Source organism: Calidris pugnax, unplaced genomic scaffold, assembly GCF_001431845.1.
Source record: "Calidris pugnax isolate Ruff unplaced genomic scaffold, ASM143184v1 scaffold127, whole genome shotgun sequence".
NCBI lineage: Eukaryota > Metazoa > Chordata > Aves > Charadriiformes > Scolopacidae > Calidris > Calidris pugnax.
In genome coordinates, this window is record NW_015090883.1 from 2,738,914 (window position 1) to 2,758,179 (window position 19,266).

The window sequence follows — 19,266 nt, forward strand, 5'->3', positions numbered from 1 at the left end:
TCATGTAGTTGTGAGCACGTTAGCAAAACCAATGCTGTTAAATACATTAAGGTTACAAAGACAACCATTCAAAACTATGAAAAAGGAAAATTCATGAAATTTGGTCCCCTTTTGTACATGTAGCTTTTTGGTGCTACGTGAATAATGATGTACTTGTAGTCACAGGACACTTCCTGCCCTTCATACTGACTGCACAGTAAAAAAATGAGCAATTAAAGTCATGCTTCAACCTCTCCCCATGTGGTTTTGGAGAGGAATTTCCTCACTCATGACAAAGATCAGGTAGTTACTTTCCACTGTAAAGTTTAGGGAATGCTTAATCATCTATGAAACACTTTCTCCTAGCCTCATATGGGAAATGGTGAAACTTCTGTTGCTGATGTTAAAAATCTTTAACAGAGTGTTGAAACCACGCTGTATCATAAACAGCGCCACAGCTTAAGACCATCCAAGCAGATCACTTGGGAGGGGGCAGCACATGGCACATGAACCTCACAGAACTCTACTTCATCTCAAAAGCATTTCTTTTGCAGTACTACTGTAGAATATATTGCAGTCATGCTACATAGACTACAAAATTAAGTGGATTGTACCATTTCAACAACAACAAAAAGGTACAGTTTATCGTATGCAAATTGCCTTTTGTTTTCTTCAGTCAAAGAACACATATACTTGGTGAAGAAACTCAAAACACAAGCAGAACAAGTCAGCCAAAACACAGAAACACAGACAATGGGGACATAAGGGAGTTTTGGATCCCAGAGGTACATGTACTGGCTTGGATACTTTAGTCTCTGTAACACTATTCATAAAAATCCTGAAAGTGATGAATGCCTTCTAACCCCAAAAAAACCCAACCAAAACCAGTCTAATCTTCTAAAGAATGACAAATAAAGGATAAGGATAGAGAAAAATTTCATCAGTTTGGACATCTAAAAAGAAGCAATAGTTTCAAGCCAAGTTACAACATAGCATTTTAAATGGCTAACTGCTTTGTATTATCAGCCCATTCATATAAGAACTGCTTATAGAACTGTAAGGACTGCGGATGATGCTTCAGTTTTTTAACAACCATTACAGTATCCATATGTTTTACATTCATGGGACAATCACGCTATAGAGAATGAAAGGGGGAGCTGTCTCCGTACTTGTTTGATTTGTGGGAAGCAGGGCTGTATCAGGAGGATTTTCACCTGATTTGGTAGAACTGGCTGTTACAATCACAGCTGGGTCCTCAACCACTTAAGGCACTAGTGGCTGCAACCACTTTAAACTGCTTGCAAGCAGCTCTCCTCCCTGCTGTCACCCCTCTTCCCTCAGAGACACAGCGCTGCAGGGTCAGGGTACCCCAAAGTCATTGGTGTCAGATGCTCAGATACGGGGTGCCAGCCCTGAGGCCTTGGCACCTTTGGAACTGGTACTTCTGGGGCAATGCATCTCTGGCAGAAAGCATCTAACATGTATATTTCAATTTTTATTATTTCATCACTCTGAAGCCCTCATTGACAGCTAATTTCTAAAGCTAATATTGTAATATTCATTTTGTGTTTTCACAACAGTTCTTGGCATTTATTTACAGACCTTTCAAACAATAACTTTAAAACACATCAACAAAGGTGAAGATGCAACTAATTCACGTACTTAAAGGTACTCAATGTTGATGCCTTTACCTCAAGCAGTTGAACATAATCTCTTTGTATATTAAAGGAGATTTAAGTGTAAGCACAGCTCTCTCCAACTAAATACATACTGAACTGTTTCTCAGCATTCAGCATCGCACAATACACCCAGCAGTTCAGGTCCAGCACCCGGACTCACTGATCACACAAAAAATCAACAGCAGCTTACCTATAGTAGCACTTCCCAATCTGGACTTTCCACCACCAGTCCTTGAATTGTGCATGTTCGGTGGCAAGGGCTGCCAAATCCAGAGCCTTCCAAAACAAACCCATCATCTTAACATTAATACCTTCACTGTTTATACAAAGAAAAAGAACATGAAGTGAACAACATAAAGATTTTTGTAAAGAGAAAATTTTGGAACAAAAAGTCCTGGTAAACTTCAGGTGGGGACACTGCTTTATGTTTAACTATTTTTATATCTTTGTGCACTAAGTAGCCGAAAGGATAATCTATCTCTATATGAACATGTCATCCAAACAGCTTCTAGTAATTCAAAGGAGAAAGTATAAAATTAATTTGATGAGACTCCTGAAGTGCGGCTTCAGAACATACAGAGTGTTTGTGTAAGCTGACATACTTTTTCCAAGCTTCTCATCCTTATGCAATATAAGCTTTTAAAAAACAGGTAAATACATACTAAAATAAAGAAATCAGTTCAGCCAGTTTGAAATATTGTAGAAATGGTCATCTCATTGCCAGTATCAGGCTGCCTCCACTTCTGGAAACTCCTAAACATGTACAGTAAGAAATGCTTCTTCCTTTAAAAAGTCTGTGAGGTAAATCATTATTTTATGAGAGATAGACAGGAAAAATAGATAAATATTCTAAGAAATAGATAGCTATTGAAGAGGATGAAGGTCTAAAATCTCTTTTATCTGGTATATTGAAAAAGTCAGTATCCTAATCAACGTGCCACCACAGACAGAATCTATGGCTTTTCATGTTTTAGCTCTAATTTCAACATTTCTGTTAAAACAAATAGATGTGTGTTCTTTACCGAAACCTACCAAAGAAGCAATTGTTAGCGTTCCTTTTTTTTAAAATTCCATTTTGGCCCAGAACCTATCAAAGCTTTCAACGCAGCATGAGCAGCCACTTAAAGTGAGTAAGGTTCATACCGCAAATAACCTGCTTCAGAGAGCTTTCCCTGGAGTGATGACAAGTATTCAAGAAGAAGGAGTGAATTTCAAGAAACGATCCCTTCTGTAGCTACACATTCATCTTTCTTTGCAGTACCCTAATTAATTCTGATAACTATTTTATGCAAGGCCAACACTTCTGGCTGCTATTGGAAAGAAGGAACTAAGACTGCTTCAGGCTTAGTTGACACTAACATCAGCAGTTTATCTCTCAGTGCAGATCCTCAACTCTTACTGGGATCTTATCACCAACATCAAGAAACAAAGCACGACTCCATTTTGAAGTTAGTTTCTGAAATTAAGTCATGTTTTTATACTTCCCAATTAAGGAAGTAAGAAAAGAATCAGATAATCCTGTTTCTGACACTTTACAAGTGATCACAAAAAACTTTAATCCAAAAATACTACAAACGTTACCGACATTTTCTAGAAAGTGTTTGCCTGAAAAGGCTTTGTGCATATCAATGTCAACCTTCTGCTGGTACGACAACCAAATCTTTTGACAACGTGGCCTTTGAAATGTTAGCAAATTCATTGATGTCCAAGCCTTCACCTTGCCATGTTTATACCAACTGCTGGCATATTTCAATTCCAGTTTGCTTGAAATTTTTTTTTTTTTATTGCATCGTTTAGGTGCAAATCAATATTCAGTCTGCCCAGCATGTTAATTTAAAACCAATCTATAATAGCAGTAGTGAAGTGTTATGTCTTGCACTCCTGTGCATTGCTGAGTGCTAGTACACTCTATATTAATAACTAGAAGGGAAAACCAGCATGGATTGTGGACTGGCAGATACTGGGATGTCCTTTTAAGGATTTTTGCTTCTAATGTATGTATCAGAAAAATAACCCCCACTGATTAAAAGTTTAATAAACTTCAGGATATAATTCATCATCTGGAAATGCTGGTCAGCTGAAATTGCTACTCCATGGAGCACTCAGCATAGTTACTCACATATGCAGGAGTCCATTTCAATTACAGTATTAGCCCTGGGAAGCCTTTCAGAACAAATTTATTTTACTTTCAGTTCTTATATTTGTGTAAATAAAAAGAATAAGACTCCCTAATACTTACTCAGTTTCCTGTTTAAGGAAAATAAAAAAAGTTGTTTGTAAAAAATGCATTAGAGCTCTTTTTAAATGAAAAAGAATGTAGATTCTTTAACTTAACTCTATTTAGCATGATTCTGAGATTCATTTTTTACCATTACTTTCCTTAGCTAAACTGTATTATAACTAAGACTTCCAAATTGTCTATCAGCTGTAACTCAGTCCAAAACAGCTTGTTAGGTTGTGGTAATTTACTATTGCATTGCAAAATTACACTGGTAAATGTATATTTGTTTGAACCTTAGTAATTTCATACACAGTATTATATGCACCAAGAAACGTGACAGGTGGAAACAACAGCAAGTGTCTGCTGCTGCTTTCATGTGCTGTTGAATGGCAGTAATTCTCCCAGCAAAAGTTATTGACTAAAGTCATATTTGTAGCCAAATCAACACAGGATAGTCTAGAAGATAGCTGAGTAAATGACATTAGCCATAGTGAATTTAGCACAATTGCTTTTGGTGAGTGCCTTCTGGATTTCTATAGTTTGTAAATCTAACATAATTCCATTATAAATAGATTTCTATCAGAGAGTATAAATGTCAGAGCACTAGAAAGAACTAAGGAAATATCAGAGGTCATAACTTCTGGCCTCAAGTATACATTGCACATTCATTTTTCTTTCTTGGTACAAAGTGTCTTGTCATCATTACCCACCTGTGAATAATGGCAGAATATGAAGTCACGGTCTGTTGCTGAAAAAAAGCAGCAACTGAACTCCTTCTGGACAAGTCTTTTTAGAGCATTTAGCCCATAAAATGGCTTTTAGAAATAGCTCAAGGGGTACCTAAGGTTAGTAATTAAGTATATGTGTTAAAAATAAGTTAAGAACAATAACGTGTAGGGTAACAGTAATTTTTTCAGAAAAGTGTCTAATGTTTCATTAAATAAGATGAAAGACTTCTGAATACATTTTCAACTGCTGAAAAAGCTCAGCGCTTCTCTCTTTGCATCCCCACGTTTCTGATAATTGATAGATTACAGATGTATTTACTTTTAATTTGAACCAAGTTCCTGGCATTATTTGTCCAGTTGAATGCACACTGATTAATGATTTTTCTCAACTGAAATTGCTGAGCCTTTTTTTTTTCTCTTTCTTTCTATCTACTGGCTGAATACTAAACAGAAGACAAATAATAAAACTGCCTTTGCTTCTTAAATAATAATGCAGTTGAGAATAGGACAGAGTGTTCCAGATCAGCACAGTGACAAAGGAAGGACATTGTCACTACTACTTTGGTGTTTTATTTGCAAAACTGCAGGAACTGCAGTCTTCCAATTCTACCTGTGCACAAAGTCCACCAGAAGAGGCTTTTCAGTCTATACAGTAATAAACTTCAGCCAATTTCCCAGGCTTCCAAGCTCTTTCATTTCATCTCATGCAGAAAAGTGATTAGTTTTGTGGTCTTTTTTAAGAATGTGAACATCATGCAGTAGCAGGTAATACAAAGATGTCAGTTAATGTTCTAATGGGTGATCAAGAAAGATCCACATCAACTTTTAAACAGTTCACATACGTGTTGTTTCTCTGCTGAATCCTAAGCGACCTAATTCTTTCCAGGACGAAGCAATTAGTGAATAAACAATGATGCAGTCAAGTTTAAACAAAAGTTACAGTATTTCTTTTTTTTGTTTGTTTAAGAAAAAATCATGCAGATGAGGTTCAACAGGAAAGGAGAATGGAGAATGGAATTATATCAAAAATGGTGTAGGAAGCGCAGAAGAAAAGAGGAAAGAAAACAAACAAGAGAAAGCAAACTAAAAGGTCAGAAAAAAAAAAATATCTCTTCAGAGACACACATTACATTATAAAGGCACCCCATACTGTGAACGTGTGAAACATTTATTTATTTTTCCCTTAGAAGATGCCATCATTAACCAAACATGTTGATCTCCCCTCTCATTACACAATGAACAGTGGTGACTAAGCTGACACTTCTTTGCTTATGGATATTTATTCAAATAGCTAGGGTACATAAAAATCCATAGGCAAAACTCTTCCTGCAAGACAGTGATTCAGGATTCTTAGCAAGGATTTCAAACTACACGCAGCACAGTGCAAAAACACCTTACGATTTTTTTCTGGAGTGCTTGGAAAATTCCTTGCATCATATGAAATGATCTGTCTAGCCTACAGATCCTGCATGTCCTTAAAGCGTAGGTCACAGGCACGTGTGGCATCTTACCAAGTTACCCTTTTACTCTTAGTCATCAGAGTTCTCAGTAACAAATAACATAAATTTTAATTATTAGAGGCATAAAACCGAGGTATTTTCTTCACATTCAGTATCAAAAAACGTAAATGTTTATTTCTATTTCTCTCTGACATTTCTGACACTTGCATTTACTGTTTCAACCGTATTTTGGATTAATAGTGCACTGCAATTCAATCCTCTTAAAAGAATGCTATGCAATAAATTGACAGGGTACAACTATAATCATTTGATACTAGATTAAAAAGCTTCACATAGCAGTACATTTGGAAATGCTTCTGATCTATGTCAACAACAACAAAATATTTTTGTTGTTTAACTGGATTGAGTTAATTGATTAACACAATTGATTAACTGGAGAGTTTAACTTCAGATCTAATCACACAGCAGTTAATAGTATTGCAGGAAATTCAGTAACTGTTTAGACAGCTCTGCATTATGGATACAAAAAGTTCTTTATGCAAACTTCAAGCAGAAATTTTGACTCCATTTCAACTGAGTGCATATACCTAACACAGTTGTGAAATATTTTAACACTTTATTCATTGAATTAACTAATTATTTCTCTGGGTGAACTACTGAAAAAGTTCTGCAACCTTTATTATTTCTGAAATATTAAACAGTATGTACCCAAACTTGATCTTACCCATTCAGTGCAGTAATGTATGAAGAACCACAGAAGAACAATTTTTAATGGGGTAAAAGGGAAACAGTATAATTAGGAAAACTTTTGGAGAATAAATGCAATAGAAAATCATTTATACTTAATCATACGGATAATATAATCTTTCTCTTGAGGCCACAAACCACCTCAACACTCCACAATTAAATTTCTAGAAAAAGTGTCCAAAGTCCTACTGATTCTTTTTTTTGCAGTTTCACCAAATACCTTTCCTTCCTATTCATCCAAATGAATAAACAATCTTTTGAGTAGTTAAAAATGCCAAGTGATGTTCAATTCAGTCGCTAACTATTTTGTCAGGTATCTTTACCCCCTTCTGTTAACAGACAGTCTTCCCTAACTTATTGCTTACACTCAGGCCTCAGGAACTCGGACCTCTCCAGGCAGCTCAACTACCTGACATACAGTTTCAGCTACTGCTCAGGCTCCAGTACATCCTGTTAACATAAAATCATGAGATCCAGGGATCTTATCATTTTGATAGATGAGGGACCTAGTTTTAAGCATTAGAATGTTTTGCTTCTCAAAAAAGAAAGCAATCCCTACCTTGGTATTTGCAAATTATCATCCCTGATTACCACACCTTTAAGGAAGGATTTCTCTCTCTTCAGCAACTTTTAGTGCTTCACTAATCCATACTCGGATGTGAAATACTGCCTGGATCCTTAGTTTAGCAGAAATACTGACAGAAATAACCAAATGATATGCAATAAAAACTGAAAATGGAACATGTTAATTACTTACATTTTTTACGTCATTTTCATGGTGAAAAATATATTCGAACAATGCCTGTCAGAAGAATATTTAAACCATTGTCATATTTGAAGATGAAAATTGATAATATTATTTTAGAGGAATATGGAATCTTGATTGTGTTAGGCAAAAATTAATTCTTTGTGAAAGCAATCACATTCATATATCAAAATTGCTGACATTTACAGTTAATTAAGACTTGAATAGACAAAACCTATAGATGTGCTACATTGTCATTACAGGAAAGCATTTTAATTCTTAATTTGCTGCAAAAGATTAGTGGATTTTCTCTCTTACCTTTGATTCTCAAAGTCACTTTAAATAAAAAAAAAAAGGCAGCTCTAATTTGAAAGTAAATATAGATTTGAAAACCTGATACCACTATCATGACTTTTCAACTGTAAAATCAACAAGTGACCTAACAGACTTTTTGAATGTATAGTTAGGTGTTTATGTAGTGCAAAATCTACTTAAATTAAACATAGGTTTATTAAGAATGTAAGTTGAACAAATTTTGCCTTAGGGAAAAAAAGAATTCGAAACCCTACAGAATTCTGGGATCTGTACAAGAAAAACTTATTTTTTATTTGGAAATGCTAACAATATTGTGCTTCTGAAACTCTAAGACACCATCGTAATTCCAAAGCTTAAAGAAGTTACATGCATCAGCTCTGCTGTGGGAACTGCTCATAAGCCCACAATTGCACGGCAATATAAATGCATGTTTATTTACTCCTGCATAAAGCTAAGCAAGTCATACTACCCTGTAGCTGTTCTGCACTAGAATATAGAACAGTGTATGTAATATGGGGGTGGAATTTTTTAAGAGAATAAAATTTGGTTGAAAGATACTAGATAAGTAAATGGAGAGTAGAAGCCTCTATTCCCAGAACTGTAGTATGGGTGCTATAACACAAAGTTCAATTATGTTGAACCTTGATCTTTTTCTGCATCCACATTCCAAGTCTTAATTGCTTAAAAAGAACAGAATGTTTTTTCTAATTTCTTACTATTCATTACAAAAAAAATAAAAGAAAATATTGTCCCATGAAGAAAGAAATAAAGAATGAGCCAGCAGTCTTCTAAGGGCTCCCATGACTCTTCTGCCAGTTTTTCTTAGACAAAATTCTGAAAGGATCTACCTTAAGGAAACTAGAGAATTACCAATGAATTGTCATATCTGGTGAGGAAACTAAACCACAACCCACTCTTCTCCTACTTTTGGTCAGAAAACGCTCAGAACAGATGATTAAAAGACATTAAATAATTACAAATAAAAACACATTGACAGGGAGGTTAGAACTGGCGAATGACAAAATAATAGAAAATAAAGTAGTAGTGGAACATTTCCTCCTCTAGTTCAATAACAGGGAAGCATTAAGTAAAAGTGAGTACATCTAAAGCGATGAAAAAGATGTTTTCTTGCATGGCTGGCACGAGGAATTTCTATAGGCCCTGACCTTCATAAGGATTTAAACGACTGAACATTCACTTGGATAAAAACCTCTAGAGTTATCTTAATAACTCTATTAAAAATCCAAAAGCTAAAAAAGATAAAACTTCTTCTTTCATGCCCTAAACCAGTTGCTAACTGAGATTTACCAGAGGCTCTCTCTGGCGACAGGTGATACCTCATATGTCTACTATGTGGTTTCCTGCAATAGTGCACAACGTGGCCAGTGCCAGTCAAAGAGAAACCACATTCCTCTACACTTCCAAACATTAAAAGACCTAGTCATTCCACGAAAAGAGAGATAATCTAACATAAAAAAAAGATATGATAAGCATACTTCGCAAACACAGAAGGAAGAAGTACCCAGAAGGAGTACATTCCAACATAGGCTAATTATGTGAATTTAGTAGTTGCAAGATTTATCATCTTTTTGCACCTGGAAGAGGTGACAGCTCAAAGAGTTTTAAAACATTAATCAGTGACTCTTAACACAGAGTGCAGTCTGCAGTCTCACCTCCTGCTTTGTTTGGCTTTAGCCTTAATGCTGTCTGTTTAAAAAAAAAAAGTTATAAATCCACATAGCTCCAAATTTAAACTTAGATCTTACATTCTGTGTGAAATGTTAATGTCATAATGTATTAGCTTCATAATGCTGACAAGTACACTTGCTGCCTATGGATGTTTCTGTGACTGTTGCTTTACATTTTTTGGCTTAAGCCTCTTTTCATACAAAACTGAAGGAAGACAGAGCTATCCCACTGTCCCAGAAAATGCTAGTTAAAAAAAAAAAAAAATTGTTAAAAATATATATGTTTCTCTTTCCAGAGAGCTGTAGCTGAAAATAAGTATCTCATCTGAAAACTAACCAAACACAATTAAAAGCTAGCTGTCTTCAAGGAGAACAACTAAGCCTAGTTTCTTATGGATATGGCTTGTGTTTCTTAATCATTCCCAGGATTCTTATATTCTCCCTACTTTACAGACACTGATGGATTTACAGTAATGTCTGTACTGGCTGAGAGCTGGCAAGGACATAATTGGACGAAAGGCCTGCAGTTTTTTCAGAACTGATAAAGAACTGACTTGTAACTGCCCTCAGTGATGAGTCAGAAAGTCTTTCATTATCTCTCCAGATAAATTTACTATATTTGATATCTGTTCCTCTGCCTTAGTTTGGTTAAGAGACCAGAGGACAGAGATGTAAGGAGAGGGTGAAGAACACAGTGCAATCACCCAAAATCTATTTCCTTTGAAAACCACATTGAAGAGCAATGCCCTACATCAGTCGAGATCAGGTTTTAAAAAGCAAAGGAATTTGCTAATCATTTAAGAAAAATTAACAACTAAAATTTTGGACTGGAGGAGTCAATTTCCACTGGCAGATTATTAGGTACTGCAACTCTTCTAACAGTGTTCACCACCACATTTCTCAAAATAGACTGAATGCACATGGGTTCTTTCAACTCGAGTTTTCTACACCTATATACAGCTTCTGAGAGTGTGTCTGATAGTCATTTGATACCTTGTGCAAAATGAGTTGTTGGTCTCAGCCCAACAGTTCAAGTTTTTTTTGTCAACAAAGTATGCAGAGAAAACATCTTCTTCTATACAACCAACTGGTTGTGTTGTGGAAAGATTCAACTGAAAGGCCATGGAGTCATAAATCATGACACAACTTTAAGGTGCCTTCCACTCAGAGCTGAAACCCAGAAGTTGTACAGGTAACCTGGAAAAAGCTATTCCATTGGCAGATAGTCTCCATTTCAATGGCTGTCAATCAAAAGACCTTAACTTAAAATGAAGAATTCTGATCAAAAAGATGAAATCTTTTTATATAAAAAGTGTTAACTCATGCCATAACATCAAAAGGAAAAATCTGAACATTTTTAGGCAAGGAGTCCCATCTATTTGTACACGGAACTGCATTTCTAGACACTAAGCAGGCTTCTGCTGGTTTTTTTCCACCTGGCTTTTTCTTTTTTCAGTTGCCCTTCACCACTCCGATAGGCACGGTTCAAAATTATTTACCAATGGAATATTTTACTCTATACAAATGGTTTTTGTAGGTTATACTTTTAGCATAACCTGTTCAGACATACGTTCAATTTCAAGTCTGGTAACAGCTGTCAACAGATAAGTAACACAGCATTTTTCTGAAATTAACATCTACAAAGCAGTTCATCATTGTTTGTATCCCAAATCCCATGTTCAGTTACATTAGAATGATGCCAGAAGATAAGAAAAAGATATCACAACATTAATCAAAATAGTTACATACCTTTGCCAGTTTGGGTTTTTGAGCATATCTTGCTAAATTCAGTCGAGACAGATTTATGAAAGGGCCATCTGGATTAGTTATCATTGAAGCCTGAAGGGGAGAATGAAGTTTTTAAGTGGGAAGATCCTCTACAATTTTCCTCAAAAATTTCAAAATATTAGTAGTATACATAAAAAACCCACAACCAAACAAAGCATTTGTAGATGCAATGCTCTACTGTGCAGTACAGATTCCTCTTACTGAATTTCATCTCTTCTGGAAGCCAGGAATTTGCCCCACTCCCACACAGTTTCTGAAAGGGGTTGCATGAATTACCTTCTGGAACTGCCTTTTTCTTCCCTCTCCCCACTATTTCTGCAATGTGCCTAAGTGTGTAGCTTGGACTAACTCTTAGATGGACTGAAGGCACTTGGGATACATAACAAAAAAATATTCAAGAAAGAATTACAAAGATCAGTTCATATGTGCAATAGTGAGGATAGTGAAAAGATATCACGTTATGCCATTAATGGCATGTTAATTTGTATCACATATTCGTGCCAGTTGCAATTTATTAATTTTGCCACTAGAACAGGATAAACCTACTATAGTTTATTTTCCTTATCTTATGAAGTGACAGAAGCTGAGAGATTAGCAATTGTTTTGTAGTAAACTGGAAAGCCCGGAGAAGGTTTCAACATACTTATGGTGAAATCGTGTCATAGTCTTTTCATGGCCTGCAGTGAATAAAAATGAGTCTCACAGAACTTGTGAATTTATATACATTTTTTATATAAACAGACTAGCAAACTAACAACTAACATTTACAAACTCTACTTTGAGAAGTAAAAAAATTAAAAATGCTCACATCCTTCAAACTTGAGTTTATATGCAGCTTTTAAGTCAACTACAATGCCACTGTACCAGAAACTGTGACCATGAGAGCCATCGTTCTGCGAACAACCAACGTACCGTTCCCAGCCGGCCGTATCTCCCAGAAGCACTAGTGATTGGGCGAGCCGTGAGACCCGTTCGAGGTGTTTTTATAGCCTGTTCCATAGTACTTGGCCGTCCGCTTTGCGTGCTGGGTCTCACAAATCCTGTAATGGGTCTTCCTGATTGAGTTACTGGCCTGAAGATGTTAAGCACATTATCCTTATGTTGAGTGGTATTTATTGATAGAGAATTTAAACACTTATATCTGAAGCATTTCATTTTCAGAAGATAATTTAGGGTTTGCTCATTTGTAACTAGTCACATTTTTAAAAAATAAAAAAAATCACATACCTAACAGCTGGGCTGGGGCCTCCACCTTGGCTCGTTCCAGGGAGTTTCAAAGATGTTCCTGGTCCTGTAAAATAACAGCATTTCTCACTTCACATTGAGATATTACACCCTTGTCCAGGTTGAGAGGTTGGAAGGGACCTCTGGAGGTCATTTGGTCCAACCAGGCTCAAGCAGAGTCACCTAAACGCAGTTTCCCAGGACCCTGTCTAGATGGTTTCTGAATATCTTTAAGGTGGGAGACACCACAACCCCCCTGGGTAACCTGTGCCAGCGCTCCATCACCCTCACAGTAAAAAAAAAAGTGTTTCCTGATGTTCAGACAGAGCCTCCAGTGTCTTCAGTTTGTGCCCACTGCCTCTGGTCCTGTCACTGGGCACCACTGCAAAGACTGGCTCCATCCTCTTTGCACCCTTCCCAGCAACATCCGTGCTTATCTTTTGTGTAACAGAAAAACACTTTGTGTGTATAAAGAAAGTAAAACCAAGCTGTAGAAGAAAAATGTATTTTCTATGTGTCGGTGGACTGCTGTCTGGTTTGGTGACTACAGCTGAAAAAGCATGCAGATTAATTGGAAAGGGTTAAGAAGAGTTTCAAGACTCAACTCAAAAAATAAAAGATATACCTCAGAATGAGAAGACTGCTTAGGTTATTGAGAAGACTGCTTAGGTTATCAAAGAAAAGATCACTGGATGACTTAATGAGGGTTTTAACTATTTACTTTGGAAATACACCTTTGAAAATAAAGACTTTATATCAGGCAAAAAATGTACACAAAGAAGGAACAGCTGGAGCTATAGTTGATAATTCCCACTGAAGATATGGCATACACTGATAAAAGCTAGCAAATTTAATAATTTACTAAAGACCCCAGGGGGTTCTTTCTCTCTGGAAAGTTCTTATGCTTTCTGAAAAAATACATACTAGCTCAGGCACATCTAGTGGATTTGAAGCACGAATAGCTAAGTCTTATCTCAACGATTCAGGAGTGCAGGCTACACTATCATGATGGTTTTCTTTGGCTTTGAAATCTGTGACACGCTACCCAGAAAGTCACCATTTTTCAGTTTAAATATAGTGTGAACGTACTTTTCCAGAATGCCTTATTTCTCAATAGCATTCATCAGATGGTTTTTCTTAGCAGATGGTCTCTACTGCAGGGGGTGTAAAACCAAATAAAAACCCAAATTATATTATTATGCTGTTTTAAGACAGATAAGGTAATTAGATTATCGCAATGTATAAACACAACTTGAGTACTGCTTGACTGTTTGTATGTGACCAAGCATGTAATGACAAATTTTACAAATGTAATCAGATAGATATGCAATTGCCTATTTCTATCCAGATGAGAAAAGCTTTTAATGCTTCAAATACTAGTTCTGGCCTACGTCCAGTTCTTCCCTTGAACTCCTTGACATGGTGGGTGGTTGAGAGCCACATCTAATAACTTCCATAAAAATTCCCATGTGGATTGTACTAAAGAAACAGAGAAAAATAGAAATAATGCCAAAAAGTAGTGGAAGACTACTAATACTGCCCTCTTAGAAGGGAATCGACAAAGAGAGCAAACAAGAATAGAGCTGCAAACAAGAAACAATGACAGGGCTAAAGAACTTCCCTGTGAAGGAAGACAGGAAAAAGAGAAAAGCAGAAGAGAGAAAATTACTTCAGAAAATGTTTGCAGGAAATGATACAAAAAGGTGATGTCAGATTTGGCTGGACTGTTGCCTACAGTACAGACATGTGGATGAGACTCACAGTACATCAAGGGCGTATATTATTCTCTAGTTTCCCACAGTGCCTAAAAAAGCCAGAAGGGAGTAAAATAAATCAATGCAGTGATGGAAAGGAGCGAGTGCAGAGATCTAAAGGAAAAGCTGCCAAAACACTATTTGTCTGAATGCCCATCTGACAGGCCTAAGCACTACATCAGGATCATGTGATGTATCTCAACATCACCATGCAACCATAAAACAATCTAAAACTCTTCTTGTAGCAATAACTAAAAGCCACATCAGGTAACATCAGTATCTACTGTTTTATGCTAAATGACAATCCCAACTAAAAGAACTCTTGATGCTTCAATGTATTTAAGTGAAAGTCGTTCTTACGTGCAACTTGAGCAATGGCATTTTCATCGAGGATCATCTCTGCGATTCCTTCTTCATCCAGATCGATTTCATCCACATACACCATTTCTGTCAAAGCTCGTGTTTTCAGGCTCCAGGCAGCCTGAATGAGGATAAAGTAAAAAATCTTCAAGACACCAAGTAAATAATCTAATCAGCAATTTTTCCACTTCACAGTTTTAATACGCTTGAGTAAGGTACTGAGTTAAACAGCTTGCTATATTCATCCATTTCCTAATGGAGGTGGAAAGAGGACCAACATTTTAGACAACTCTTTCAGAGAGGAACAGCTATAGTTATTGAATTTGGAGTACAGAACTTCACATCTCATAAAAAGTCATGATTAATTTAGGTCTCAGGCTACTCTCTGAGATCTTGTGCTTTTGAAAAAATCCCCAGCCACCAGTGCTGTTCAAAACCCACTACTGACCGACGCCTTATTTAAATTGGGATGGGAGAGGAAGGTAAATAAACCACTGTAATGCGAAGCAATCTGCAGAGAAAGAAGGAAAATCTTTTAACCAGCAGCTAAAGATACAGTACAGATACAGATAGTCTAAAACTCCTTTGTTCAAAGCATCAGCTGTAAAAATGCATAAATGTATAGATTAAGCATCTCAGATTATAAGATTATTGGGGTACTTGTTAGTGAACAGAACAGACAAATAACTACATTAAATGTCTCGGAGGACTATATCAGCAATGTGGAAAGGCAAGCATAACTCTAGCCTATGTGAGAAGCTTTGTGTAGACTGTAGAGACAGCAAACCAATGGGGAAAATTAAAAATTATGGCAGCCACACAGAAGTATCAACTAAATATGTGCAGGTCCAACCACTTTGATAACTTAATATGCCTGTAATGTACTCGTAGAGCTGCCACGATAAAGGGAGCCACAAGATCAATTCCTGATCTTCCTTCAGATATTGAACAGATCACCATAAATTTTCCACAGTAAAAATCACTGCCAAAACAATTAGATTTGTTTCTTTTCTGACAGGGGGTATAGCAGTCTGGTGGAAAAGCATGTTTAATATTTCCTGAGGAGACATTTCAAATTAGAAACAGACTGATGCTACCATAATAGAACTAAAGGTCAAACACATGGAAACATTTGTTCTTTAAATAAGAGGTAGCAGAAGATCTGGATCTAAGGCTTATTTAAAAATTTAAGTAATCATTTAATGGGACACTTCTCGTTCATATTGTCTCAGACCATCCCTTCCTCTACACTTCCTTCATATTTCTATCCAACTTTATAACTGTCTCTCAAAAAGCAAGTATATCTAAAAATGTTGAAATATTTAGCTCTCCTTTTTCAAAGAGCTTTCTTCCCAGCAGAAGTAAAGGAGGAATTCAGGCAGCCAGTTCAACCATGATTAGAAACCTTTGCTCAAGTATGAAAAGAAAGGAACAGGGCAGGATGATCTAAATCTAGGCCAGACAGACATAATCCAGATCTGCTTTATTATCTTTTAGTTTCTTCTTATGTAGTAGGGTGACAACCTTTAATTAGCATTGAGATTTGCAGTTAGATGTTCAACACCCGTAACTTTTTCATTATTCTACAGAAGCATGTAGTTTGATGAATTTTTAATACCTTGATTGTACAGTGCTTTTTTCAAAGACATCTATGTCTGAAGTCGACATAACCATGTCTATATTGGGAATATGCTGAAATTAGAGCTCTTAGTATAACCAAACACAGGCTAATTTCCTATAGAGATAAGAAAAGCTGCCCATAGTAATGATATTTGCCTGCAAATTGAAAGCAGCAAATTCTCTATGCCAATTGCCCAAACTGGGGCCAGTTCTTAACATAGACATAAATGTATCATCGTGATTTTTCGATTTTTCCAGTAACATACATGAGATAATGTGTTTTAAAAGCAACATGTCTCTCTGTCATTATTGTACAAATATCCGTCATGAAAAATAGATTCCTTAGGCTGCTCTTCCAGTCTTAAGTTTCTAATCTGAGGCTTCAAAGCCAAAAAAAAAAAATAAAAATCTCATATTATTCCTTAATTAAACATCAGTCCGTAGATTAGAGTACTGCCTGCAGCAAAGCTTGTTACAGTGCTTCTAATCAAAACAGCAAGATTGAGAAAAATGTCAAATTTGTGACTTGAACTACAGAAAGATGACCTTTACCTTGGGAGACAAGAAGACAATTCAAAATTCCTAACTACTAGTTACGAGCTCCATATGAAACAAAAGTACCATTTCTATGCATGCACACCGTTATGCTGAATATGTGAAAAATCAAGGTGTGGGAAAAGGAATTAGAAATGAATACTGACATACAAATACAAAGAGAGATGTAGGAAAAAGACCTTTTTTTCCAAAAGAATTAAATGAAATTTCTGACACCTTTTTGTTCATTAAAATATTTCTACTTATTCATAAATAAATCATGTAAGACTTTATTAGAACTACAGCACATGGCTATTGTCTTACTTTTCAAAAGAAAACTTGAGAGATTTACAGTTCTGTGTTAAAACAGACCCTTCCCAACAAATTTTGATTTTTTTCATAAAGTAAATGTGGCTTTTATCACAATCGGACTGGCTTAACACTCATGCAAGGTTCAAAGACTTCCTTAACAGCTCCGTAATTTCAACTTCCTATAAAGAATTTGGACCAGTAGTCCTGGTATTTTCTAGAGCTACTTTATCCTCATACGAAGCCTAGTTTCTGTGTTGCAGCTTTAGTTATCCAGACAAATTTTAACAATCCTGTTCATAAGAAAGTACCCTGTTCACTCAGTGAAAACTTGTAAGGGTTTAATCTGAAACTAATGCACAAGAACTTCAGCTGAAAAACGTCAATTAAAATGAATAAAAGCCACTGGAATAAAAACTGGAAGAACCGCACTGACGATAGCGAGAGGAAGGCTCATTTATAATAACAAAAAGCCATAAAAATAAATGCACACATTTCTGAGCAACCACATGACAATATTACTTACACTTCGACTTAGCACAACTTTGTCCACTTAAATTGTTGCCTCAGATCCCATTTATATTATCTGCTCTCAATTTGCAGGATCAATAATTTTATTTTGTGACAAACAACATGTCTGGCGTTTATGAAGATGACTTGCATTTTTATATAAAGGGCACTTAAAAAGTATGAACAAGAAAGGGACAGCTCATTTCAGACAAGCCACATATTCACAAGATAATAACAGGTTTAGCTTGCTTAACTCAAAACCAGACCAGCATTTTATAATAACTAACAGTAATTAAAGAGGGAAAGAATATCTTAGATACTATAAATACAGACATGTGACATAGTATTTTTTTAAGAAGACTAAACTCCAGAAAGAAAAGTGACAAAGTGTTTTTCACTTAGTTCCTGAGAACTAGTTTGTCACTGAATTGAGTATCTTCCTCTTGTGTCTAAGTCCAAAAACCAAATAATAATAATAATAATAATAATAATAAAAACCTCAAAATCTAAATCTATACGTATTTTCTGAATCTGGTAACCCACATTCCTAAGAAATGTTGGAGTTTCATTCTCCAACAATCTTTTCCATTATCATAAATTTTGTTCCATACACAGTGAAAACCCCAGAAGGCAACAACTACCTTATGAAGCGCAATCTTCAAAATCAAGCAGATACCTGGCAGTATTTCACTGAATCCAGTTTGCAGGCAAACAACGTGCGTGACTTCATTGGAATGTAATCGGAGACTTGTAAAATACGTTAGTGAGCTGTATTCAAAGACGCAATTTCACGTTGCATTTAATCTCTTCTGACTGTGGGCTACAGCCAAAAGATGCCATCACCTGCACATTGCTATTCTTCCTTACTCTCAGTCTTCCACCACTTATGCAAAGCATCATCAAGACTAGCAGACTCTACACAAGGTAGGTGTTGGGAATGAGCTGTAGGAGCAGGAAGGGCACGGGAAACAGCCCACCTTTACAGTAAATGAAACATGAAAGGGATCCCTAAGAGCATAAACTGTCCTGTCTGTGAAATACACACTGGCCTTTCCCTAATCTCATCAGCATCTGAAGGTCATTCACTTCCAGATAAAATGCAGTTTAACTTTTAGAAGGTACTAAGCTACTGAACTGCTGAATAAACCTATAGGAATAAACTTATAAGAAATATACGAGAGAAATGAACTTTATCAAATATAAAAGCTACCTATTTAAAATACCCCTCATCAAATGTACTGCCTCACCAATGATGAAAAACATTTTTATGCCATTAAGGATACAAAACAACTATTATTCAGTGCATCAGAAATTCTTCCTCATGATTTTATCTAGTAATTGTATTTATGAAAACAATTTTACCTGAAACACGCTGTATTCAGAATCAGGCTCCTGAAAAGAGAGGAAACAGAAACTGAGTAATGAAAATGCCAAACAATAAAAAGAACAACAAAAAATGGAATTATACCCTATAAGCACTCATTTTGCACAAACATTTTCTCTCTGACACATGTATACAAATTTCCATTTTATTACATTACCTCAACTGACACACATGATGGAGCGAATCAGTGTTTTACACAATGAAAGCAGATTTGCAGTAGG

The 19,266-nt window shown here is 36.1% G+C and overlaps 1 protein-coding gene across 2 annotated transcripts in view; it reads right to left on the minus strand.

Annotated features, from left to right (window-relative positions):
• TTC8 (tetratricopeptide repeat domain 8) overlaps nt 1-19,053 on the minus strand; it is a 32,283-nt gene extending 13,230 nt beyond the window's left edge. The window contains exons 1-7 of one of the 2 annotated variants that reach the window (XM_014947061.1): nt 19,024-19,053; nt 14,689-14,809; nt 12,578-12,641; nt 12,263-12,422; nt 11,312-11,401; nt 7,572-7,616; nt 1,849-1,934 (exon numbers count right to left, since the gene is read on the minus strand). In XM_014947061.1, coding sequence (XP_014802547.1) covers nt 1,849-1,934; nt 7,572-7,616; nt 11,312-11,401; nt 12,263-12,422; nt 12,578-12,641; nt 14,689-14,773 — 530 coding nt within the window. In that variant the 5' untranslated portion in view covers nt 14,774-14,809; nt 19,024-19,053. Of the gene's footprint in view, nt 1-1,848; nt 1,975-7,571; nt 7,617-11,311; nt 11,402-12,262; nt 12,423-12,577; nt 12,642-14,688; nt 14,810-19,023 lie in introns of those variants that run through there. The other variant, XM_014947062.1, reaches the window with a different exon arrangement.
• Between the last annotated feature and the right edge of the window lie 213 nt (nt 19,054-19,266).